Here is a 26,470-nt window from a genome sequence, read left to right on the forward strand (position 1 = left end):
AGGTGCCGCATTGTGAAAGCTGCCCTTGGCTCAACATGATTACGTCAGTACCAGAGCCTCTACATTGTTGCTGGCTCCAGCTAGGCACCGTGGGGTGATAGTAAGGAGGAAGAGAAAGAAGAACCTTTGGCAAGGAAAAAGAATGAGTGTTGCAAATCGGGAAACATACTCTTTGCATCACCATTTCTATAGAGAACCAAATTGTGGTTTGATGGTTAGGAGAGCAAATGTACCATAGCCTATGGGATCAAATCCAAACAATGCCAAGGAATGTTGAAGAATAAAATGCTTATAGAAGGAAAAATAAAAATAGCTTGGGGTTGGGGCCAGCTTGTAGAATTGGCGTCGCACAATCGTCTTCTCCCGTATATGTGACAACCTATTGCAGTGACAAATCATCGACAAAAATAGCAGGGCGCTAAGTGAAAAATGCAAGGGATCGTGGTTCATGCATGCCATCCCTCAAGCAAAGCTTCAAGCTAACACCTTGAAGAAGGTGCGACACATGCATACCGATATTGCTTGGTCTAGCTGGAGAGGTGAGATCATGGGCATTCACCCGAAGAATGTCCACATTCATTGTTGAAACCGTCGCAGCCACCAACCTCTCTACCGGATTGTATCTTCTCACTAGCCAAGCCCGGTAAGGCTAGAGAGCGAGCCCAAATTCGCCCACAACGTTAGAGAAAACACTGGAAGCAGGTTAAGAACCTCATTGTCCACATTAGGCTATTGCCGTGCCACCTTCAAATCCCGTCGTTGGGAGACGAAGGGGGGGTGGTTATGACCAAAATCAGAAATTTATGAACCCGCACAACACCCATGAGATGACTGTTGCTTGAGCCGCCTCGACTTAGGACAATACAAATGTCAAAAAGAAAAGAAAAGTCCTAGGACAGCCTAAAATAGTTGCGATGTGTGTGTACTCGGCGTTTCTAAAAGAAAGCATAACTGTTCGGCGTGGCGCGGTGGAGACTCGGCGTCCGATGCACGGAGATGGACTCGTGCTGGAGGAGGACGCTGTCTGGCGTCATGGTGGCGTCGATGGCAGAGAGGCCTAGCAAGATTGGTGCGTTAGGCCAACTCCAGCACACGACCCCAAACGGACGTCCGTTTGGGGCGGGCAATGGGGCCGTGTCCGGACCATTTCTGGGATGCGGTGGTCGTGCGCCCAACGCGGGGACGCATCCTTCGGTCGCATCCTATCCGCCTCCTTTTTTCAAACGCCAATTTTCGAATAAACGATGCCCTAGTTCATGCCAGCGGCCCTAGTTCACGTCGGCAAGACAGCCCGCCTACACGTCCTCGCCGGCAACACAGCCAGCGGACGGCAACAGAGCCAACCTACAAAATGAATAGTTTTGTCGTCGGCAACACATCCAACCCCCAAAATGAATAGGTTTTTCGCTGGCACACAGCCAGCGGCCGACACCCATGCCAGCATCCAAGAAGAATGACCACAACCGAACAGACCACCTACTTCAGGCCGTCGGTGTCGAACATCTCCTTCTGCCTGGCCTCGAACCAGCTCCTCGTCTTCTTGCTCATCTTGGTCAATTCCACGCTCATGATCGCCAGGGCCACCTCCTTTGCTTTGGTTGCGGCATTGGTGGCCTCGATGTCGAGCTGCCTCTGCCTGGCCGTGACATTGGCGGCCTCGATGTCGAGCTGCCTTTGTCGGGACGCCTCCTCCATGTCGATCTTCCCCTTCTTGGCTGCCTCCTCCATCTCAAGCTTCTTCCTTTGAAGCTCTAGGTATTGCTTCATTTGCTTGTCCTTGCTTTGTCGCTTTTTCTCGTCCCTCACATCCTTTTGAGACATCATATCGTGCAAAGTCTCATGCAAGGCCATGGATGACGCATCACGTATGTTGTCAATCTTGGAGTTGGTCTTGCCCCTCGGCCTCTTCAACGCCTCACCATCTCTACCTCCGGTCAATGCAGCCGTCTTCTTGCCTCTCTTCCTTTGAAGCTCATGGGATTGATCTTTGAACTTAGGGCAATTGTTGATGAGCGTCCAACAATGCGTAAGAGTGAATGGCTTGTTTGTGCCGGGCCTTGAATGCTTCCAAAGATTGAAATGCCTACACCACACGATCAACAATAGTTGAACATGCAAACATATAGAAGGCCGAAGTCTCATGGTCGTAGCAACGAAAGATAAGAGAGCATACCATGTCCCCAATGCCGAGACCACTCACGGGCCGTGCTTCAACGCTCTCAAGTGCGGCACAATACTTGTTGCATTCTTGTTGGATGAACAACCACCTCTTTTGAATCGAGGTGATGCCACCGTAACTTGCAAATTGATAGGGCGCAAACAACTTTATTTCATGGAATTTTTTGTGAACTCTTATCCAAAAAACAAGTCCCTTTTGTTGCGCACCGGTCCTCGGATCTTGGCCAACCTCCATCCAACTTTGGCAAATCAACTTGTCCTCCTCTTGTGAGTATGATCCTGTATGAATGCTCTTCTTCCTCTTTTGTGCTTCCGCTCTTTGGGTCAGCTCGTCGATGAACAATGCTCGCCCCCAATATCAATGCCTTCCTCTTCTTCATCACCTTCACATAGATGCCATCATCTTCATGTCACGAGTCACCATGGTCTTAGTCAGCATGGTCGTGGGCCTCATCGTCTTCATCGGCAACGTACTGGGCGCGGCCACCCCGACTTTGGGTCTCCTCGGGATCGTAGGCACCTCCATCCCACCCTCGTAGATCACATTCTCCATGAACTGGTTGTAGAAGGGGTCGTCGACCATTGGTGTTGGTCTTGGCATTTTGTCAAACAGGACGCGGCGCGACGACATGGTGCCCGTAAACGATGGCCGTGCTTGCTTTCTTTGCATCTCAACGGCCGGCCGGCCGCCGTTGCTGGACCCCGGCGGGACGTTGAGGTTGATGATGGCCGAGGGGCGCTGGGTGGACGGCGTGATCACGCCAACGTCCGGCGACCCCGAGAAAGGGGTCTGGCCTTCATGCCTTGGCGGAGGAAAACCGGGCGACAAAGGCGTGGTCTGCGACGTCGGCAAGGGGCAGTGCGGAGGCCTGACGACCGACGAGCATGTGCTCGTCGGGCCGACGGGCGCTGCCGAGAAACCCGTCGGACGACAAATCCCAAGCATGAGGAGGGCGTGCGCTTTGTTGACGATGTCCTCCTTCTCTTCGACGTCGGCCTTGCGCCGCGGCGTTCTTGCCCTTGGCCGCCGCCCTCCGGTTCCTCCTCTTGGCCGATTCCGCATCCAGCTTTGCGAGCTCGGCCGGCGTGAGTTCCGACCGCGGCTTCTTCAAACCCTTGGCCGTCGCCGCCGCCTTCTTCTTCACCTTCCCGGGCGGGTCGACGGCCTGGCCGCTGGAATTCGGCGGGGTATCGGCCATGGACGGGGAGGGTGATGGGCGGGAGGTGGGAGGGTTTGGGGGGAAATGACGCGAAATGGGGCGCCGGGGTGGTGCTTTGTGCCACCGACGGGCGGGCCAGGGGAGGACAAGCGCGCGCGTCCCGCCCGTCCGCGCGCTGTCCGTTTCACCTCAAAAGCGGCCCAAACTTGGGCTGTGGATGGGTCAAAAGCGGACATAAAACGGACAAAAGTTCGTTTGCGCCCGCGCGCTGGGCCGTCTGGTTTGTCCGTTTTACCCCAAACGAACGCACCCGGACAGGATGGGCGCGCGCTGGGGTTGGTCTTAACTTTTGCTTTGAAGATGGATTGATGGAAGACGCCAGCGACGGCACATGAGAGTGCGTCGGACCGGTTCCCCAAATCCACTGTGGCTTGGTTGAGACCTCCGGCTTTAGGCTTTGGTGCGATGTCTGTTTGGTATTAGACTCGAACTATCAGCACCCCTTCATCAAGTGAATAGAAATAACGGCAGTTGTTGCTAAGATGATAGCTTCAAATGTACTACGAACTACATGCATCGCCGAGATGCCGGGGATAATCTCCTTTTCTAAAAAAAATAACCGGTGTATAACATGTAAACCAATGAACACGCCCAGCCCGCCACCAATAGACAAAGAAATTGACCGTTTGAGCACCACGTTCAACGGCCACTAAACAACCATAGCCATCCGAGACGCAACGAGGAATCATCAAACGGCCGGCACCCGCACTCCAGATTTCTAACGTGCAAACCCTGCAACCAATTTTTGTATCCACCTTCCCTCCCTCGCACCCACCCACATGCCCGACCCGCCCGGCCCAGACCAGCCCTCGACAGCGCACAACGGCAAAAGAAGGCGATGGCAGAGAGAGAGAGAGAGATAGATACGTAGAGAGAAAGCAGCCAGCCGAGACGCCGGACCACCGCCGGGCGTAGCTGCCACGGCGTCCATTGTTTTGTTACTCTCACTCACCGTCGCAGACTCACTGACCGCTGCCTGCTGCCGCGCACCGAGAATCCCACCAACACAACTCAAAACCCCAACGGTCACTCCTCCTCCCTCCCTCCCTCCGCTGTCCTTCTCTCTTCCTTTCACCTCTTTTAAGCCTTTATACCCCCCCCCCCCTCCCCCCTCCCTCGCCGTCTCATGCAATTACCCCGCAAGAACACGGCCCTGCTCCGCCCCGCTCTGCCCGAGGCGCCACCAATCAATCCCGTAGTAGGAGCAGTCCCCGTCACTGCCTCGTTGCAGCCGCATACTGTGCTTGCTCCTCGGTAGAATTTGACGATGGCGAGAGGGGGAGGAGGAGGCGCGGCCGAGGAGGAAGAGGAGGAGGAGGAGGGGATGGCGGCGAGCGACACGCTGACGGCGGAGTCGGAGGAGTGCCGCCGCGGGAGCAGCTCCAGCGCCAGCTCCGTCGCCGCCTCCACCGACTCCTACTGCCCGCCCGACGAGTGGCAGCAGGCCGCCATCAAGACCTGCGTCACCGACGACGCCGTCGCCGCCATCGCCAAGGCCAATCCACCCGCCCCCGGCAAGGAGATCCCGCCGCTCGCCGAGAGGCACAGAGCCCCAGGTGCGTGCTTGCTAGTACTACTAGCCGAGTGCTACACGACAGATTCCTTGCTTGCTTTCGTAAGGTGGAGTGAGTCAGGGCGCGGCCTCGCTGACCGTGCGGCGCGCGAATTTTGGCTGGCTGCAGAGGTGGAGCTGATGAAGGAGAGGTTCTCCAAGCTGCTGCTGGGCGAGGACATGTCCGGGAGCGGCAAGGGCGTCTGCACCGCGCTCGCCATCTCCAACGCCATCACCAACCTCTGCGGTGAGCACATTCTGCTTTCTTCTGGGCCTGCCCGGTTCGCTGTGCAGTGTCACTAGCAGAGATGAATTCTGACGCGTTTGGTTGGGCTGCAGCGACCATATTCGGGCAGCTGTGGAGGCTGGAGCCGCTGCTGCCGGAGAAGAAGGCGATGTGGCGGCGGGAGATGGACTGGCTGCTCTGCGTCAGCGACCACATCGTCGAGCTGGTGCCCACATGGCAGACCTTCCCTGACGGGACAAGGCTTGAGGTAACTGAAAACCAACTTATACCGCCACAATCTTACTCATGTAAACCGGTGGATGTTTTATTACAGTATAATTCAGTTAGTAACACTGGAGCACTATTGATCCTAATGAATGAAATGCTTGTAGAATTGCTGTTAAAAGTTCCTAACACATAAGTGTTGGCGTAGACATTAGTAGCGCTCCAGTGTTGTTGTTCATGAGCAAGTACAGAGTTAATTTTGTGCTCTACGGATGCCCTAATGGAGCGCAAATCCAGTAATAACTCGAATTTAACTTGGGCACGGACCACTCCAAATAGCCTTTAAGTATACTCCAGTAATATCGGAGTACATGGCTGATTGTAATGGGGAGTATCATATACTAGTAGTGTATGATACTACCTCCCTAATGCATAATATTGTATCATATATTAGTATATGTAGTACTCTATTTGTTGTCATGCATGTCACAAAGTAGCATAACATTTATTATGATACCGTATCATGATATGATACTCCACCCTCTTTTTCTTCATTTAATGTTATGACACTTCATCAAAATTGCATAGTTGGCATGCATGATACTAGCTGTGATACTACCATTACGACCAGCCTTAGCCTTTTATTGTAAGAACAGTTGGGCGGTGTTGCGTTTTTGAGGTCCAAAGAGTAAAGGCTACATGAATGTGCTGTCCGTTTGGTCCTTCACTTTTGCGCGTTTCATCAAATTTCAAATATACTACCTCCGTCCGGGTTTATTGGTCCCCATTGTATTTCGTGCTAAATTTTGACCATAGATTAAACTAACAAAATGCTCACGCATGTCACCAAACATTATATTTTTCAAAACTATGTTCAAATACGAATCCAATGAGATAATTTTTCTTGACATGCATTAATATTTTGTTAGTTAAATCTTTAGTCAAAATTTGGCACAAACTACAAAGGGGGCCTATAAACCAGGACGGAGGTAGTACTTTTGTAAGTAGGAGTACCAGCTGCATGCACGTTGCATCCGTTACTACTTTACCTACCAAGATGTGCACTAATGATCAAACTTATGTGCCGAATGTAGCTAATTAATTTTGTCATGAACTCAAGACATGATTGCTCTGAACTTTACATTGCAATATGCGCCCTTCTCACTTGTTACTAAGTAAACACTGAAGTTACCAAAGGTAGAACATTGTGTAGAATAACTGATGTGTAGAATATCTGATTCAACTAGCTGGAAGGATTGGCCATAAATTGCAATTTGTGCTTTTACCCGAAAAACAGTCCCTGTCAGTGAACTGCTCGACACTTACGGTGGATTTTCTGTTTCAGATCATGACGAGCAGGCCACGATCCGATCTGTACATCAGTCTGCCGGCACTTCGGAAGCTAGATCACATGCTTCTTGTGAGTTCAAGAACAACAAAAACTTGTTGATTCTTCTGACGAACGAACTAGGAAACATCTTTTCTGACGAACCCCTCTGATGGCAATGGCAGGAAACACTGGAGAGTTTCAGAGACACGGAGTTCTGGTACTTGGACCAGGGGATATGCGCGCCGGACTGCGACGGCTCGGCCTCGTTCAGGAGGCCGGCGCACCGCCGCGACGAGAAGTGGTGGCTGCCGGTGCCCCGCGTGCCCCCCGGCGGCCTCCGTGACGCCACTAGGAGGCAGCTCGAGCACAAGCGCGACGCCGCCAACCAGATCCTCAAGGCCGCCATGGCCATCAACAGCAACGCCCTCGCCGAAATGGACGTCCCCGACTCGTACCACGACTCGCTGCCGAAGGTGCGCGACACGGCACACGCTCTACTTTCTTGGCTCTGGCTTGCGTTTTCTGACGAACACTTGGGGTGCCAGAACGGGCGTGCGACGCTGGGGGACATCATATACCGGTACATCACGTCGGAGCAGTTCTCCCCCGACTGCCTCCTCGACTGCCTGGACCTGTCGTCGGAGTACCAGGCCGTGGAGATCGCCAACCGCGTCGAGGCCGCCGTCTACGTGTGGCGCCGGAGGGGCACCGCTGCTGCCAAGTCGGCCGGCACCAAGTCGTCGTGGGGCATGGTCAAGGACATGATCATGGACACGGAGAAGAGGGGCGACCTGCTCGCCGAGCGCGCCGAGGGCCTCCTCATATCGCTCAAGCAGAGGTTCCCTGGCCTGACGCAGACGAGCTTGGACATGAGCAAGATCCAGTACAACAAGGTTTGCCAATGGTGTCACAGCAACATAATCTCCATCGTTTAACGACGAGATGGTGTGACATTTTACTTTGATGACCAGGATGTGGGGAAATCGATCCTGGAGAGCTACTCGCGGGTCATGGAGAGCCTGGCCTCCAACATCATCGCGCGGATCGACGACCTGCTCTACGTGGACGAGCTGAGCAAGCAGGCAGACCAGAAGCTCCCGGCCGGCGTGGCAGAGGACGGCAAGATCGCTTGCAAGAACAAAAAGGCTGCTGCCACGGCGCCGTCGCCGGCGTACGCCGTGCCCGCCTCGGGCACGACGTACGTCACGCCGAGCTTCTCGCCGGCGCAGCTGTCCAGCCCGTCCAAGATCGGGCGGGCGCTGCTGGTCGACAGGCGGGCGCACCATGGCAGGGCCTCCAAGAGGTCCGCGCTGGCGGACCACGGCGGCGGCCCGGAGGTGAAGGGGATGCTGGTCACCAGCCCCGTGTTCGACGCCCCGTTGGGCACGGAGCTGTGAGCCTGCGCGAGTGATCCGTCGGCCACGGTCGATGTGTCCATGTCCATGTGCATACTTTACCTTGTGTATCATGTGTGCATGGTTTTCACTAGTAGTGTAGTAAGCGTGAGTGTAGTAAGTGCGGTGCTTGGCAGTTTGCCGCCCTCGGTTTGTAATGTTTTGGCACTTGGAAGTAAGGTTGTCAGAATGGTGATCTTGTTATACAATTCACTGACTTTACGATCCAAACTAACCTTTTTGATTCTACAATTTTAGTTTATAGAATCTATATTTCTATGATCCTGACAATTAAGATTCTACTATTTGTGATTTTATCATCAAAACTCTGATCTGATTCAAAATCAGGATTCAGACAATCTTGCTTGGAAGTGCCATCGCATAGACGTTTGGGAGGTACCATGTCGGGAGTGCGTGATGTTCAATCGAGTAAATTGCAAATAACCACCATATTTGGGGACGCGAAATCAAAAAACCACCACCTTTCGTTTTTTTTTTGCAAAACACCGCCACTATTGTGTTAACAGTTTGCGGAAAACGGTGATCGGGCGATCAGCGCGGTTTGAGGGCAAACCTGACGCATAGGGCCCGCTGTCAGGTGCCACCTGGCCCGCCTCCACACGACGCCCGTCAGTTGCCGTTAGACGGTGCAAGAGAAAACCCTACCGGGTCGAACCCGGTCGACCATTCCCCCCACTCCCCCCAAATCCCACCGCGCCGCCTCCTTCCCGCTCACCCCCGTCGTGTTCACCCATGGCCGCCGACGGCGGCGGCGGCGGCTCTGCCGGAGATGGCAGGGACGACCGCAGGAACTCCTCTTCCCTCGGTGGCGGGGACAAATCTTTCTCCCACGTTCAGTGTGCGCGCACGCTCGTCCCTGGTGCGGCCGCGTGCGACGGTGGAGATGAGCGCCCCCAGGAACCCGACAGCTACGACATCGAGATGTCAGCGGCGGCAAGGTTGGCGCAGGTCTGGAAGGCGAATCCGCATGACAGCCACAACTTCACTTCTGGTCTTGGCGGCATAGAGTGAGTTATGTGTCGCTGTTTGTACATTTATTTGCATTATGTGTTAGAAATTAGGGTTTCCACTGCTGTTTAGGAACTATGGTTTATAAATTTGTGTTGTCACTGCTGTTTAGGAACTATGGTTTATAAATCTGTGTCGCTATTTCTACATTTTAGGAACTAGGGTTTAGAAATATTGGTTTCAGATCTTAACAGGCAGTCCAAATTTTTTGTTGAGGATAATTACTGTAATTTGGTTCACTAGATTTCAGTTAACTGAACTGAATTTAATCAATTTATTGATTCTGCAATATTGAAAACTTAAATGGGAGAGAAATATAATTTTTCATGCCACAATGTTAACTAAATTTCAGTTTACTGAATGTTGTGTTAACTGATTTGGTGTTGATTCAGTGTACTGTTAACTACATTTATGTGAATATGGTATATACTGAATTTAGAGTAGATTGAATTGTCAGTTAACTTATTTGGTGTTGATGTAGTGTACTGTTAACTGAATTACAATGAGCTGAATATATTGTTAACTGAATATGATGTGCTCTGTTTTGTGTTTGCAGTCTGGATGATGACATATGGGATGTTCGGTTTCATTTCCATGGCTGTGACAATTTGGAAAGGACCTTATGTCAGTCAGATATTACCTACACCAATCTTTTAGCTCTTATTGTGACAGAGGGGTATGATGAGAAGGACTCCATGTACTATGTGAAGGAAGATGGTTTAGGAATGGAAGGAATGCAGTTGATTAAATGTACTAAAGATGTAGAAGAAATGTTGGGATTATATGAGGACAAAAGGTGTATCACTATCACAGTTATGAAAGGAAGAACATCACTTAGGCCACAGTTGCACATCAACAATGGAGATGAAGTTGAGAAGCAGATACCTATTTCAGAGATTGGTTCACCTAAAGTATATGATATAGATGATGCAGGTGTGCTCTATCCAAGTCAATCCAGTGAAAGAGCAGAGTGCTATTTTCCTACTATAAGTGTTTATACACAAGATTCTATTGGAGATTACCTTTTCACTCAGGAGAGCTGCAATGTGAGAAAAGGGAAGGACATTGCAGGTGTCAATGAGCTAGATGCATTTCTCAATGAGTTTGCTGATGACATGCCAGTAGTGCAAGAAGTTCAAATGGAGGAGGATGAAATGTTTGTGGAGAAAGAAGTTACAAATGATGACAGCTCTGAAGATGATGATGAGAGTTCAGAATCTGATTATGACATGGGGAAGGGTGTAGCTGGAGGAGAGGAAGTGGATGATGATGGTGATCTCCACTAAAAAAATAAAAGATTTGAAGAGGAAAAGAGAATTTGAAGGGGATTCGGAGCCAGAGGACTTGTTCTGTGAGTCTGGGGAGGAAGAGGAATTTGTTCCACCAGAACCTTTGCATAAATTGCCAGTGAGGAGAGGCCCAACAAGTAGATCGCATTGCAGCTCTCAATCTGCACTTGAGGCTGACTATATCCCCTCAAGTGGTGAAGATATAGATCAGTCACATCCAGATGATTCTGATGCAGAAGTGGAGGTTTATTTGCCCTCAAGTGGTGGAAAATCCAGGGCAAAGAAGAGGAAGGTCAAGCAATGGTATGATGAGAGCAGGTTAACCCCACGGGAGCAAATTTGCTGGCATTTGTGTTTTCTGGATGTGTACCAGTTCAAAAGAGCTTTGGTTAACTTGCATGTCACTCAAAGGAGGAATTTTCATTACCACAGAAACAACAAAGATAGGATTATAGTTGACTGTGTTGAGAAAGGATGCCCCTTTCACATGGTTGCTTCTGTAATTGGTAATGAAAAAACTTTCTGTATTAGGAAATTGCAACTAGAGCACACTTGTGCTCCATCTGGTGAGAACTACAAGGTACCAACAAGGTTTGTGGCAAAAGCAATTGAGGATAGCATGAGGACAGATCCTAGAGCAGGAGTTGAAACTGTCATAGAGAAGACAAAGGAGAAATTTGGTGTGGAGGTTGGAAAGAACAAGGCCTATAGGGCAAGGCAGAAAGCTCTTTCAGTTGTCCAAGGTGATCAAGAAGCACAATGCACAAGGATCAGAGACTATCTACAAACTGTGTTGGACACCAACCCTGGGAGCAGATGCATTGTCACCACAAGAGTTGTGAGAGAGCACCCTAGTCCCAATCCAAGATTTCATAGACTTTTCATGTGTCTTGGAGCACAAACAGAAGGATTTTTGAAAAGGTGGAGACCTTTCATTGGTATGTTCTTGTCACATTTATTCCACTTCATTTATTCTCTTTCATTGCATTTTTAATTTGTTCTGCTGCATTCTATTAAATCATGTTGATTTCAGGTCTGGATGGATGTTTTGTGAAGCTGAATACAGGACAACAAATATTGGCTGCTACAGACAGAGATGGAAACAATAACATCTTTCCATTGGCCTTTGGAGTGGTTGAAAAGGAAGACACCGCAAGTTGGTCATGGTTTTTAACTCAACTAAAGATTGCTATTGGTGGAGAATGTGAACGGTTTGGGTACTACACAATAATCTCATACAGGCAGAAGGTGAGTTGCTCCATTTGCAAATTTACTTAACTTAGAATATTCTTTGCAACCTTAGTTTGACAACCCAGTTTGCATTTTAACTTCGGTATTAATTGTTTCACCAGGGCCTTCTTAATGCCATAACCCACATTTTTCCCAACTGCCCACAAAGATATTGTCTAAGGCACATTTATGCAAATTTCCAAAATGCTGGGTTTAGAGGACATGAACTTAAGAAATATATGGATGCAGCTGCATATTCATACACCGAGGATGGTTTTAATGTTGCAATGGAAGGAATGAGGAAAGAACGTGAGGATGCTTGGGCTTGGTTAAAGATAATTCCTGTTGAAACATGGGCTAGGCATGCTATGGACAAGAATTATAAAACTGACCTAGTAGTTAATAACATTAGTGAGGTGTTCAATAAGATGATTTTAGATATTAGAGGAAAACCCATTAAAACAATGCTTTAAGGAGTAAGGTCTAAGTTGATGGTCAAGTTTAATGAAAAGAGAATTGGGGGAGAGATTGCTAGATGGAAAATTACCCCTACATATTCAGAAAAACTGGCAGAGTCCAAGGAATTGGCTAGGAACTGCAAATCTTTGATGGCAGGCCCAGATTTGTACCAAGTCAATAGTGGGGAGAAATCCTATGCAGTCAATTTAAAGGATTAGACTTGTGGCTGTGGAAAATGGGACATGACAACCATACCTTGCAATCATGCTGTCTCTGCAATTTATAAATCCAAACAGCATCCAGAAGATTCTGTGCATCAGTTCTTTAAGAAGGAAATGTATTTGGAAGCCTACAAGCCAATGATATACCCTGTTCCTGGACCTGATCTATGGACAAAAACTGCTACAAGAGACATTGACCCCCCTGTTTTCCACAAGAAGAAGGGTAGGAAACAAACAAAGATGAGGAAGGGCAGGTATGAAGTGCCTAAACCTAAGGACACATCAAGGATGGGGACAATTACATGCAGTAACTACAGTAAGCAGGGCCACAGGTACACAAATTGTGGGGATGCTTTGAAGCCAACACTTGCTGCTAGGAAGAACAAACACAAGGTACCTTGCATTACATGTGACCCTACATAGATTTCAAAATTGTACCATCAATGCTCTGATCTGCCATTTTATTCTTGTTGCAGGAAAACAAGGGTGCACCATCTTCTGCACCAAGGGTTGCACCATCTTCTGCACCAAGGTCTGCACCATCTACTACTGCAGCTCCATCTGCTGCATCACCAGCTGGGAGGGCACCAGCAAGGGCAGCTACCTCAGCAGCTCCAGCAAGCAGGGCAAGCAGCTCAAGAGCTCCAGCAAGCAGGGCAAGCCTCTCAAGAGCTCCACCAGCAAGGGCAAGCACATTTGGTGCAGCAACAAGGAGAGCTTCAACAGCAGCAACTACCCCAGCAGCACCCTTCTTGCCACCAAGACAGAGGAAAAAAACCATCCAGGCTCAGAGATTACTTTTATGCTTCAGGGAACTAATGCTTCCTTGTTGATCATTATTCCTGTTGGTCCAATGTTGGTCTGCCTAAACTTGTTATTTTGGAACAACTTATGTTGGTCTGATGTTATGGAGCAAGAAACTCATGTAACGATCTTGCTGTTATGATACTTTATGCACTGTTATTATGATCCATATGATGTTATGCACTGTTATTATGATCCATATGATACTTTATGCATTGTTATTATGATCCATATGATGTTATGGATCAAGAAACTCATGTAACGATCTTGATGTGTGTTGCTGAATTTTTTCCTCAAATGACCATGCTGAAATGATCATGGTGTTGCTGGATTTTGGCATGAGTTGATGGCATCCTCGACGGTTGTCGAGGGGTAGGATTAACCCTACATGAGTTGATGACATCCTCGACGGTTGTCGATGGGTAGGGTTAACCCTACATGAGTTGATGCCATCCTCGACGGTTGTCGAGGGGTAGGGTTAACCCTACATGAGTTGAGGCCATCCTCGATGGTTGTCGAGGGGTAGGGTTAACCCTACATGAGTTGAGGCCATCCTCGGCAGTTGTTGAGGGGTAGGGTTAACCCTACATGAGTTGAGGCCATCCTTGACAGTTGTTGAGGGGTAGGGTTAACCCTACATGAGTTGGTGGCATCCTCGACGGTGCCATCAAAATTCATATTAAACTTTAAGAAGTACGATCATAATTCATATTAAACTTTATCAAGTGCCATCAAATACCAAATCTTGGAATACAACAAGTAGCATCACATGGCAGATTAAAATTTAACCAGTGCCATCAAATACCAAATCTTGGATTACAATAAGTACCATAAATAAGCACCATACATAATTTTCCAACCATTCCTTCTATTATAAATAAGCACCATACATAATTATTGCAATCACTCATCACATATAGCCTTGATTCTCTTCAGCTTAGACTTGTTGGCCTCTCCATCCTTAAAAAGGTCAGATATGGCAAACTCAAGCCTTTTCTTCTGCTGATTGACTTCACCAACATGTGCGTCTTTCCTCCATTTGCTAATGAGTTCAGCCTGAGTGGCCTGGATCTTCTTTAGCAGCTCTACCTCTCCCTTCAGTGACATATTCTCCTTCTCAAGATCAGTCTTGATTTCATTAGCATCAGGTGCAACCTGATCAGCGGCACTTTCCTGAACACTCTTCTGTTTTGCCTGCATCATACGCTTATCTTCTTCTAACAGGGCAATCACATCTTCTTTAACCTTGATCTGCTCTTGGCTCTGCTCATACATATCCCAAAGCTTGCGCAGAGCATTCTTAAGTGGCTCTGGGCATTCTGGGTTAACCCACTCAACAAGACCACAGTTGTAACCTCCCTGATTAACCAAATAAATATTACAACAAGAATTTGTTGAGGAACGTAGCAGAAATTCAAAATTTTCTACGCATCACCAAGATCAATCTATGGAGTAATCTAGCAACGAGGGAAGGAGAGTGCATCTACATACCCTTGTAGATTGCTAAGCGGAAGCGTTCAAGTGAACGGGGTTGATGGAGTCGTACTCGTCGTGATCCAAATCACCGATGATCCTAGTGCCGAACGGACGGCACCTCCGTGTTCAACACACGTACAACCCGGTGACGTCTCCTATGCCTTGATCCAGCAAGGGGAGAAGGAGAGGTTGGGGAAGACTCCATCCAGCAGCAGCACGACGGCGTGGTGGTGGTGGAGGAGCACGGGACTCCAGCAGGGCTTCGCCAAGCACTACGAGAGACGAGGAGGGAGAGGGGTAGGGCTGCGCCAACAGGGAGAGCAAATCGTGTGCTGGGCAGCCCCCATACCTCAAGTATATATATAGGGGGAGGGGAGGGGCTGCGCCCCCACCTAGGGTTCCCTCCCTAGGGGTGGCGGCAGCCCCTAGATCCCATCTGGGAGGCGGCCACAAGGGGGAGAGGGGGAGGCGCACCTAGGGTGGGCCTTAGGGCCCATCTGCCCTAGGGTTTGCCCCCTTCCCCTATTGGAGGCGCCTTGGGCCTTGGTGGGAGGTGCCCTAGCCCACCTAGGGGCTGGTCCCTTCCCACTATTGGCCCATGTAGGCCTCCGGGGCTGGTGGCCCCACCTGGTGGACCCCCGGACCCCTCTGGTGGTCCCGGTACACTACCGGTGATGCCCGGAACACTTCCGATGGCCAAAACCATACTTCCTATATATCAATCTTTACGTCCGGACCATTCCGGAACTCCTCGTGACGTCCGGGATCTCATACGGGACTCCTAACAACATTCGGTAACCGCGTACATACTTTCCCTATAACCCTAGCGTCATCGAACCTTAAGTGTGTAGACCCTACGGGTTCGGAAGTCATGCAGACATGGCCGAGACAACTCTCCGGTCAATAACCAACAGCGGGATCTGGATACCCATGTTGGCTCCCACATGCTCCACGATGATCTCATCGGATGAACCATGATGTCAAGGACTTAATCAATCCCGTATACAATTCCCTTTGTCTAGCGGTACGATACTTGCCCGAGATTCGATCATCGGTATCCAGATACCTTGTTCAATCTCGTTACCGGCAAGTCTCTTTACTCGTTCCGTAACACATCATCCTGTGATCAACTCCTTGATCACATTGTGCACATTATGATGATGTCCTACCGAGTGGGCCCAGAGATATCTCTCCGTTTACACGGAGTGACAAATCCCAGTCTTGATTCGTGCCAACCCAACAGACACTTTCGGAGATACCTGTAGTGTACCTTTATAGCCACCAAGTTACGTTGTGACGTTTGGCACAACCAAAGCACTTCTACGATATCCGGGAGTTGCACAATCTCATGGTCTAAGGAAATGATACTTGACATTAGAAAAGCTTTAGCATACGAACTACATGATCTTGTGCTAGGCTTAGGATTGGGTCTTGTCCATCACATCATTCTCCTAATGATGTGATCCCGTTATCAACGACATCCAATGTCCATGGTCAGGAAACCGTAACCATCTATTGATCAACGAGCTAGTCAACTAGAGGCTTACTAGGGACATGGTGTTGTCTATGTATCCACACATGTATCTGAGTTTCCTATCAATACAATTCTAGCATGGATAATAAACGATTATCATGAACAAGGAAATATAATAATAACCAATTTATTATTGCCTCTAGGGCATATTTCCAACAGAATTATAATCAATTATTCAGGATTTAAGCAGTTCATATAGTTAACAAACATAATTATGCGTGTACTACTTGCTACAAGCAGCTAGAAACCATGCCAATTAAACATAATTACTCAGGATTTGACCATTCATAATTTTTTAAATAAACCACTTGTAACATCTATTGCTTCAGTTAACAATCCTAATTCTTCAGTTAACATCTACTGCTAACAGTAAGGAGTAGAAGGCAAAACAGAGCTGTATACGTAATCACTACTGTACTCCATGAACACTGACCACTTAACACTACAAACCATTCACAAGGATCACAATTACTAACCTGCTCCGAACACCCCAAAAACCTATGGCCGGTGTGGATGCTTTAAATGCAACTCCCCTCTTCACCAGCGTCTTATGACTGCAGACCGAGCCTCTAGAAACAATGCCGCACCATTTGGGATCCACAGTGGTCTGTGGTATCTACATTATTTGAACCAGAGAAGAAAGTAACAGTCAAATACAAAATCAAATCGGTGAAATCCAACTTGAATTCAGGAAGAACCCTAACCCTAACTGACAGAGAGGAAAACTCACGTAGGGCTCCGATTGGTACGAGGGGAGAGAAATAGACGAGTCACTAGTCTCGCCGTCGTTCCAGGAAACCATGGCAGCTGCGGTCGCCGGTGGCGGCGGCGGCGGGGGAGGGGGGTGTTGGGGATATTACTACTGGACGTAAACCAGCCAGGAGTAGCCGGATTAACTTTATGAAGATGTGAAGATGATGACGCTTTAAGAAGGCCCAAGGCCCAAAGACGGATTAAAGCCTGTAGTTGTGAACCGACTTTATCATGTAAACTTGTATTGTAAGTTAGAGGAATAGAGACCGAGCCGGACACCTCTATGATCCGGCCTTGGGACTCTGTAAACCGGCGGGCGTCAACCTGTGTATATAAAGGGACGACCCGGCCATGGTTGGAGGAGAGGAAACAACAACTCGAGAGCCAGACAAAGCGGATTCGCTCCCTGGCCTTTGAAACCTAAGCAATACCAATCACAACTAGACGTAGGCTTTTACCTTCACCGAAGGGGCTGAACTAGTATAAAACTCTCCGTGTCCCCTTGTCCGGTTTAACCCCTTTAAGTTAACCCGTTGCGATGGCTCCATGACTAAGTCCTTTCACAAGGACATCTGCCATGACAAACCCACGACAGTTGGCGTTGAGTCGGTTTGTGCCATGGAGGAGTTGAAATTCTATAAGGAGCAAGTTGATCCGGCAGATATGACTTCTTTGAAAAAGCCGACTACGGAACATGATCTGGCATTGCAGTTCAAATCGGCTACAGACACTAAGATGATTGATTTTGTTCCTGGCGACTCATCCAAGCAATTCAGCATCAGTGCTAACCTGGATCCCAAATAGGAAAGCGCGCTCATCAAGTTCATCCATGAGAACCGGGACATCTTTGCATGGAAACCTTCTGACATGCCAGGTGTACCAAGGGAACTCGCTGAGCACACTTAACATTGATCCTAAGTTTAAACCAGTCCGATAGTTTCTCCGCCGCTTCAATGAAGAAAGGCGTAAGGCTATTGGCGAAGAGGTAGCTCGGTTGTTTGCCGCAGGGTTTATCATGGAGGTCTTTCATCCAGAGTGGTTGGCTAATCCGGTGCTGGTTCTTAAGAAAAACGGCACCTGGCGTATGTGTGTGGATTACACGGATTTAAACAAGGCTTGCCCTGCAGACCCCTTTGCCCTCCCTCACATTGATCAGATAATTGATGCTACGGCTGGTTGTGACCGTTTGTGTTTTCTGGATGCTTATTCTGGTTATCATCAGATCAAAATGGCGGTTAAGGACCAGGAGAAGACAACTTTCATAACTCCCTTTGGAGCCTTTTGCTATGTCTCCATGCCCTTTGGACTCAAGAGTGCCCAGGCAACTTATCAGCGCTGCGTCAGAATTGCCTTCATAAGCAGATTGGGCGCAATGTTCATGCATATGTGGATGATATTGTGATAAAGTCCAGAAAGGAGGAAACATTGATAGATGATTTGAGAGAAACCTTTGACAACCTCCAGGTTTCCAAGATGATGCTCAATCCGGAGAAGTGTTTCTTTGGTGTCCCGGCAGGCAAGCTCTTGGGTTTTTTGGTGTCAAACAGAGGCATTGAGGCTAATCCGGAAAAAAATTCAGCGATCACGTCTTTGGCTAAACCGACGTGTATCAATGACGTTCAATGTCTAGCCGACCGGATTACAGCTTTGAGCCGTTTTATCAGTCGTCTTGGGGAGAAGGCCATCCCTTTATATCAGATGCTCAAGAAAACAGATAACTTTATCTGGAGCGAGGCAGCTGATAAAGCGTTCGAGGATCTGAAGAGGCAGTTAGCTGAACCGCCTGTGCTTGCAGCACCGATCGACAAGGAGCCGTTATTGCTATATGTGGCTGCTAATGCCCGAGCTGTTAGCGTGGCTATCGTGGTGGAGCACAAGGAAGTTGGCAATGAATATCCGATTCAACGGCCGGTTTATTATATCAGTGAGGTGCTCATTGAGTCAAAGCAGAGGTATCCACATTGGCAGAAGCTGGTGTATGGAGTGTTTATGGCAAGCCGGAAGCTTAAACACTATTTTCAGGGCCATCCCATCATAGTGGTCAGTTCAGCCCCTCTGGGAGACATCATTCAAAACAGAGAAGCAACTGGCCGGATTGCTAAGTGAGCTATCGAGCTTGGACCACATGGGCTCAAGTATATACCCCGCACAGCGATTAAATCCCAGGCACTCGTGGATTTCATCAATGATTGGACAGAGTTACAGGCACCAGAAGAGAAACTAGATAATACGTATTGGACTATTCATTTTGATGGATCCAGGCAGTTGGAGGGCTCGGGGGCTGGAGTCATACTAACTTTCCCATGAGGTGACAAGTTTTGTTATGTCCTCCGATTAATGTTCCCCTGTACTAACAACGCAGCTGAATATGAGGCTTTGCTCCACGGTCTTCGGATGGCTAAGGAGATAAATTTAAGCCGGGTTAAGTGGTTCGGCGATTCAGATCTGGTGGCTCAATAGGTGTCTGGCACTTGGGATTCTAAAGACCCACTCATGGCTGCATATCGGCGAGAGGTGGATACAGTGGCTGGTCACTTCAAAGGTTATCAGGTGGACCATATAGACCGGCAGATGCTTTAAGTCGTCTTGGTTCTCAGCATAAACCGGTTTCACCAAATGTCTTTCTTGACGTATTGCATAATCCTTCAGTCAAGGTACCAACAGAAGAAGAGTTCGCTATTCCTGATCCGGTGGCTCAATTAGTGGCAGCTTTGCACGTCATACCGGATTGGACAATCCCATATCTGGCTTACATGAACCGGGGCGAGTTACCAGACGATGAAACGTTGGCTCCACAAATAATCCAGCGTTCCAAGTCCATGACTGTCGTGGCTTTGTCACGACATATGTCCTAGAGAAAGGACTTAGTCGTGGAGCCATCGCGACGGGTTAGCTTGAAGGGGTTAGAGTGGACACAGGGACGCAAGAGAGTTTATACTAGTTCGGCCCCTTTGATGAAGGTAAAAGCCTACGTCTAGTTGTGATGGAATTGATGGGGTTTCGATGACTAGGGAGCAAACAAGCTTCGCCTATGTCTCAAGTTGTTATCTATCTCCCTGAACCGCCGCCGGGTCGTCCCCTTATATACATGGGTGACACCCGTCGGCTCACAGAGTCCCAACACCGGTCGATATTCGTATTCCGGGTTGGTCTCTCCTTATTCCTAACTTACAATACAAGTTTATATACAAATTCCGGTTTATAGCTACAAGTCTTGAACCGGCTACGGGCCTTAGGCCCTCATCTTCCTTCTTGGGCTTTATTACTCTTGAACTACTGATGAAGTTGACCTGGCCCAGATAGGCCGGTTTACGCCCAGCAGTAATATCCCCAACATTAGGCCCCAGATTGATTTGAACGGGTTCATGTCAATCCTTTAACAAAAGCTTCATCTTCAACATCTTCTCATAAATTGGTAAACCGCCATGATGTCATCTTCTCTGATTGCTGTAAACCGGAGTGACGTCACCTGTCATAACGAAGCTATCCATTATGCTTCTTTGTTTAATAGATCTGCGGAAATCGAGGCGACAGCTCCGTTTCGTGGCCCTTCATTGTCGTGCGTGTCACATGTTCTTTCGCCTTATAAATAGGACTGAAGGGTCATTTCTTTTCTCCCCTTCGTGCCTTTCTTCTTCGTCTTCCTCGCGTCGCCTGCCTCGGAGCTCCGCCGCCGCCGTCGACCTCTGCCTCAACCTTGGCCGCTGCATCAACCTGGGCGCACCAGAGCATCGCGGCAACCTTCCGCGTCTTCCTCAGCTCCGGTAAATCTTCTATCCTTTCCCCCGCAGATCTGACCTAGGGTTTCACAGTTCTTCAGTGTTCATCGTCTGCCTCTTGCTCATACGATAGATCTTTAGATGATTCCGCAAATCTTTATTCTATGCAATGGTAGCTGTTTACCCTCCACCTTCACTTACACATCTCAAAACCATAGATCTGTATGTACGTCTTGCTCATTGATTCGGTACTTCTCCTTTTGGACCTCTGAATATTTATCTTTTTTCTGAACTTGCTCCAGATCCATCGCTGTAGAGAAATCTTACGAAATCTATTTCTATAAACTTACTCATCTGCTTCAATGTTTAAACCAGGCGGTTTAACCTTGTAGAAAAAAATTGCCAAACCGGTATATACCATTAGTCCCCTTGTTGAACCGCCAGATGTTGTTGCTTCATAAAACTCCGGTTCAGATAGTTCTGCCTCCGGTTTAACATTGCACATACCAATGTACCTTGATCAAATGCATTTTTGAACCGGGATCTTCTACCTTGTAGGTTCCATCATGGCCAAGCAAGTATATGAGTGCAATTGGGTTCCTTCTCGCGTCACAGAGGCTCAGCTAGACGATCTAGTCCTGATCGGTGCTTTAGGCAGCAAAGATACCATCCATTGGAGGGCTCCTGGCAAAGAATTCCCTCCCACTCCTCAAGAAGGAGAGGTTGTTGTTTTCGTAGATCACTTAGCTCGGGGCTTTAAGCCGCCCGGCTCTAAATTTTACCGGGATGTTTTGGCCGATTTCCAACTCCATCCACAAGACACTGGCCCCAATTCTGTTACAAATATGTGTCACTTCCAAGTGCTCTGTGAGGCGTTCTTTCAAGAGGAGCCCACAGTGGAATTGTTCAGAGACCTTTTCCATCTAAACCGTCGTACTGAGATGATGTAGTTTGTCTGGTTAATATGATGAAGGATAAATACGAGGTAACTTCCATATGCTCTTTCCTGCTTGTATGCTTCAATACTTGCTGACTCTCCTAGCCCCCAAGGGTCGGTTTGTAATCTTCTTTCAAACCGGGACTTACTAATATAAATCGTAATACTTTGAAATTCGCCGATGTAGCCCCCAAGGGCCGGTTCAACTTAGCGTAGTTAAACCGGTACTTTAAGTAATTGAGATTGCCGCATCAGAATATATATACGAGCAAATAGCTATTAGCCCCCAAGTGCCAAGTTGAATACTTGTATTGATCTTGGGACTTTGTAAGCAATTGACAGATGAAGATCGAATATGCATTAGCCCCCAAGTGCTAAGTGCATAACTTGTTATGTGGTTGGTGCTTCAATCCTTGTACCATTTTGTTGAAGCATATAACTGTCTGCATGCAGGCGGAGCTGAAGACGAAAGAAAGCCAAGTCGCCGATCTCCAAGAAAACCTGAAAAACCCAACAAGCTGAAACCTCCAAAGCAAAAGAGGAATTAGCCAACGCTTTAAGCGCCATGGAACAACTTAAGGAGAGCTTCAAGAAGAAGCGGGCGGATTGGGCCACTGAAAAGTCCGCTTTAATCAAACGAGCAGAGGATGCCGAGGCTGCACTAAAACCAGTGGCGGATGAACTGACCAGCATAAAGCGGCACGTGCATGCCATGACTACTGCTATCTTTAGTAAGCCAGTTTGACTTCTGAATTGGCTCTGCCTTCTTATAGAGTTGCTGGTTTATTAACCCTTTATGGTATTTCAGGGACACGCATTGGTCACTTGGGGTCAGATGTGCGGAAGAAACTGAAAGCCGCCTATACATTGGTTGAACAATTGTATACTGGTGCCCAGCGGATCATCTGTACCGCATCCCATAACAAACCGGCTCCCACTTTGATTCAAGACACTCTGATGAAACTGTCGGTGCTTCTTGCCCGGGTTGAAGAGCTGAAGAAATCTGCTGCTCGAACCGATGCGATCAATGCCTTAATCCGGGCAAAAGCCTGGGTGCCAGATTTTGATCCTATTGAAGCGGCTCAGGGCTATCCCAGCTTGAAGGAAGACGGGTCAGAGTTTGGTGAAGCGGATATGCGAGCAATAAACCAGGAGGTACGTCCGCTAGCTTGTCAATTGGCTGAAAAAGCAGACTTGTCTCATTATCAAGCCCAATATGACAATCAGAACAAGCGAATAGCTGCACCAATCCATGAATCGGAAAATCTGATCCCTCCAATCCGTAAGCATACTTACGCTCCCGATATTGACCCGTCATTGCTGATCCATGATGAAGCTGTTTTTCAAGCATTAATGGGAATCGACTGGACAACTGTTGATTTCCAGCCACTGGGTAGAGAAACGGAGGCTGAAGCGGCACAGGATGACCCACAACCATCAGGCCAGGCTGGTGACCAAGCTTGAACTGGAAGCCGGTTTTAAAACTGCCTCTCCTTTGTGAAAAACAATGGTATTATTATGGGCACCGTGTTGCCTTGTAATAGGCTAGCTGATACTTTTGATGTTGATATGCCTTCGTGCATAATTTGTTCTTCCTGTGGTGATGAACTTTCCAAAGCACTTTCTGCAATAAGAAACTCTTCAAGTGCCACCGCGGTTGTACCGTCAGGCGGAATATGATGTGTGCATATATGAAGTCAAAACAATTTTTTTTAAGTAGATGACCAAATTTTTGAGATACATAATACCTGCCATCGTTGAGCGTGAAGTTGGCTTGGCCAATCTTGAAGCGGAGTTTTGCAAACCCACACTGTTAGAGGAGATAACAGCTCCTGTATATATATGACGCTGGTTTACCATGTAAACCATGCCGGGTTATAATAAACACCGTGTTACTCCATAAGAGAATGTTAACAACAAGGATCAACCCGGACAAATAGTCTACGGATTGACGTGAACTGTGTTCCGTCAATTGATTGGTTGAAAACTTTGTCGGCTTAAAGAAAAACGCAAAAAAAAGAAAAAAAAGTATCTTGCAAAGAAAAGTGTGAAGCAAAAGCAATGACAAAACCGTTTGCAAAAAAGGTTTATTTGAGCTGATCAAATGGCGTTACCATGGCCGAACACGACCAAGCTCCCGTTAGGTGTAACTATGGTTCTAGTCAGCCAGGTTCCCAAATGAAACCGTGGCATTTATGCCGACCAAGTGGCATGGCAATGGTTCGGGTTCGACCAAGCCCCCAAGTGATTCTGTGGCCTTGGGCCGATCAAGAGGCATGAATGGTTCAGACGTGACCAAGTCCCCAAGTGATCTGGTGGCTCTTGCCTATCAAGAGGTATGGTATTGGTTCGGACACGACCAAACCTCCAAGTGATATAACATGATGCTTTTAAAAAGCGAACTCAAGGGGTAAACCGGAGGCCGCTTTAGAACAACTCCGTGTAACCACACATGATGTAAAAGAACAGATACCCCGCTTTAGTTGGGGTTCCGGTTTATTATATTTAATCATAATATATACATCGTTGTAATATGTACATAAGTAGAACCAATGGCTCAGGTATAATAAGGCCGAAGATGAGCTATGTTCCACGACCTGTTGGTCTCCTCCTCTGATGTACGTGAGTCCTTATGCTCTCGAATATTGATCAGATAGTATGACCCGTTGTGCAGATTCTTGCTGACCACGAAAGGCCCCTCCCAAGGTGGGGATAACTTATGCATATCAGTCTGATCTTGGATGAGCCAAAGCACCAAATCTCCTTCCTGGAAGGTTCTAGTTCTGACTCGGCGACTGTGATAACGACGAAGATCCTGTTGGTAAATTGCCGATCGGGCGGCTGCTATGTCACGCTCTTCATCCAACCGGTCCAAAGCATCTTGCCATGCTGTCTCGTTGTCCGCTTCAATATAAGCCGTCACACGAGGTGAATCATGACGGATATCACTGGGGAGAACCGCCTCCGCTCCATAAACCATGAAGAACGGTGTGTATCCTGTTGACCTGTTGGGTGTTGTATTGATGCTCCATAACACAGATGGTAATTCTTCTACCCAACAACCTGACGTTCTCTGCAAAGGAACCATGAGCCGGGGCTTGATGCCTCTCAAGATCTCTTGATTATCTCTTTCTGCTTGACCATTGGACTGTGGGTGTGCCACTGATGAAACGTCGAGCCGGATGTGCTCCCGTTTGTAGAACTCTTTCATGGCACCTTTGGACAAATTGGTACCATTATCTGTGATGATACTATGTGGAAAGCCAAACCGGAAAATCACTTTTTTAATGAACTGAACCGCCGTGGCCGCATCACACTTGCTAACAGGTTCTGCCTCCACCCACTTTGTAAACTTGTCAACCGCCACCAGGAGGTGGGTCTTCGTATCTTTGGACCTTTTGAAAGGCCCAACCATATCCTGCCCCCAAGTCGCAAACGGCCAAGTAATTGGAATCATTCTCAATTCTTGAGCTGGTACATGAGCACGTCTTGAGAACTTTTGGCAACCATCACATCGTCTGACCAGATCCTCTGCATCAGCATGAGCAGTTAACCAATAGAAGCCATGGCGAAACGCTTTAGCCACCAGAGATTTTGAACCGGCATGGTGACCACAATCTCCTGCGTGGATCTCACGCAAAATTTCACGGCCTTCTTCAGGAGACACACAGCGTTGAAATGCTCCTGACACACTGCAATGATGCAACTCGCCGTTGATAATAGTCATGGACTTGGATCGCCGGATTATCTGTCTGGCCAGAGTCTCATCCTCTGGTAACTCGCCCCGGTTCTTGTACGCCAGGTAGGGAAGCATCCAATCCGGAATAACATGAAGAGCTGCCACCAATTGAGCCTCCGGATCAGGAATAGCCAAATCCGCTTCACCAGGGATCTTGACCGACGGGTTGTGCAGCACATCCAAAAAAACATTGGGCGGAACCGGTTTGCGCTGAGAGCCCAGCCGGCTTAAAGCGTCCGCCGCTTCATTTTTCCGCCGGTCCACGTGGTCCACCTGATAGCCTTTGAAATGACCTGCAACAATATCCACCTCACGACGATATGCCTCCATGAGTGGATCCTTAGAGTCCCAAGTGCCAGACACTTGCTGAGCCACGAGGTCCGAGTCACCGAAGCACTTAACTCGACCTAGATTCATCTCCTTAGCCATCCGGAGACCGTGGAGCAAGGCTTCATACTCAGCTGCATTGTTAGTACAAGGGAACATTAAGCGGAGAACATAACAAAACTTATCACCTCGTGGGGAAGTTAATACGACTCCAGCCCCCGAACCTTCCAATTGCCTGGATCCGTCAAAATGGATGGTCCAATATGTGTGATCCGGCTTTTCTTTAGGTGCTTGCATTTCCGTCCAATCATTGATAAAATCAACCAGTGCTTGAGACTTAATCGCCGTCCGAGGCACATACTTCAAATCGTGCGGCCCAAGCTCTATAGCCCACTTGGCAATCCGGCCAGTTGCTTCCCGGTTCTGGATGATATCCCCCAAAGGAGCAGAACTGACCACCATAATTGGATGCCCTTGGAAGTATTGTTTAAGCTTCCGGCTTGCCAGAAAAACTCCATACACCATCTTCTGCCAATGCGGATACCTTTGCTTGGACTCAATGAGCACCTCGCTGATATAATAGACCGGACGTTGAACCGGATGCTCCTTACTTGCCTCCTTTCGCTCCACCACAATAGCCACGCTGACCACCCAAGCATTAGCAGCAACATATAGCAGTAACGGCTCCTTGTCAATGGGAGGGGCGAGCACAGGCGGATTGGCCAATTGCCGCTTTAAGTCCTCAAATGCTTCATCATCAGCAGAACTCCAGACAAACTGATCCGTCTTCTTCAACATCTGATACAAAGGGATTGCCTTCTCACCAAG

General features: G+C 48.3%; 1 protein-coding gene and 1 pseudogene across 1 annotated transcript; one reads left to right on the forward strand and one right to left on the reverse strand.

Annotated features, from left to right (window-relative positions):
• Positions 1–1,476: 1,476 nt before the first annotated feature.
• On the reverse strand, positions 1,477–3,574 carry LOC123189209 (uncharacterized; annotated as a pseudogene).
• A 924-nt stretch (positions 3,575–4,498) lies between these two features.
• LOC123058592 (rop guanine nucleotide exchange factor 7) lies at positions 4,499–8,356 on the forward strand. The gene is made up of 7 exons (XM_044481301.1): positions 4,499–4,954; positions 5,081–5,197; positions 5,290–5,444; positions 6,747–6,821; positions 6,914–7,204; positions 7,277–7,624; positions 7,703–8,356. Exons 1-7 carry the CDS (start codon positions 4,666–4,668, stop codon positions 8,126–8,128), a joined length of 1,701 nt encoding a protein of 566 aa, XP_044337236.1. The 5' UTR covers positions 4,499–4,665; the 3' UTR covers positions 8,129–8,356.
• Positions 8,357–26,470: the final 18,114 nt, after the last annotated feature.

This window comes from Triticum aestivum, chromosome 1A (assembly GCF_018294505.1).
Source record: "Triticum aestivum cultivar Chinese Spring chromosome 1A, IWGSC CS RefSeq v2.1, whole genome shotgun sequence".
NCBI classification, from domain to species: domain Eukaryota; kingdom Viridiplantae; phylum Streptophyta; class Magnoliopsida; order Poales; family Poaceae; genus Triticum; species Triticum aestivum.

Coding starts and splice junctions, on each gene's coding strand:
- LOC123058592 (XM_044481301.1), top strand. CDS start 4,666: ATGGCGAGAGGGGGAGGAGGAGGCGCGGCCGAGGAGGAAGAGGAGGAG. Junction 7,205..7,276: donor ACCACGACTCGCTGCCGAAG/GTGCGCGACACG, acceptor TTGGGGTGCCAG/AACGGGCGTGCGACGCTGGG. Junction 7,625..7,702: donor GCAAGATCCAGTACAACAAG/GTTTGCCAATGG, acceptor TTTGATGACCAG/GATGTGGGGAAATCGATCCT.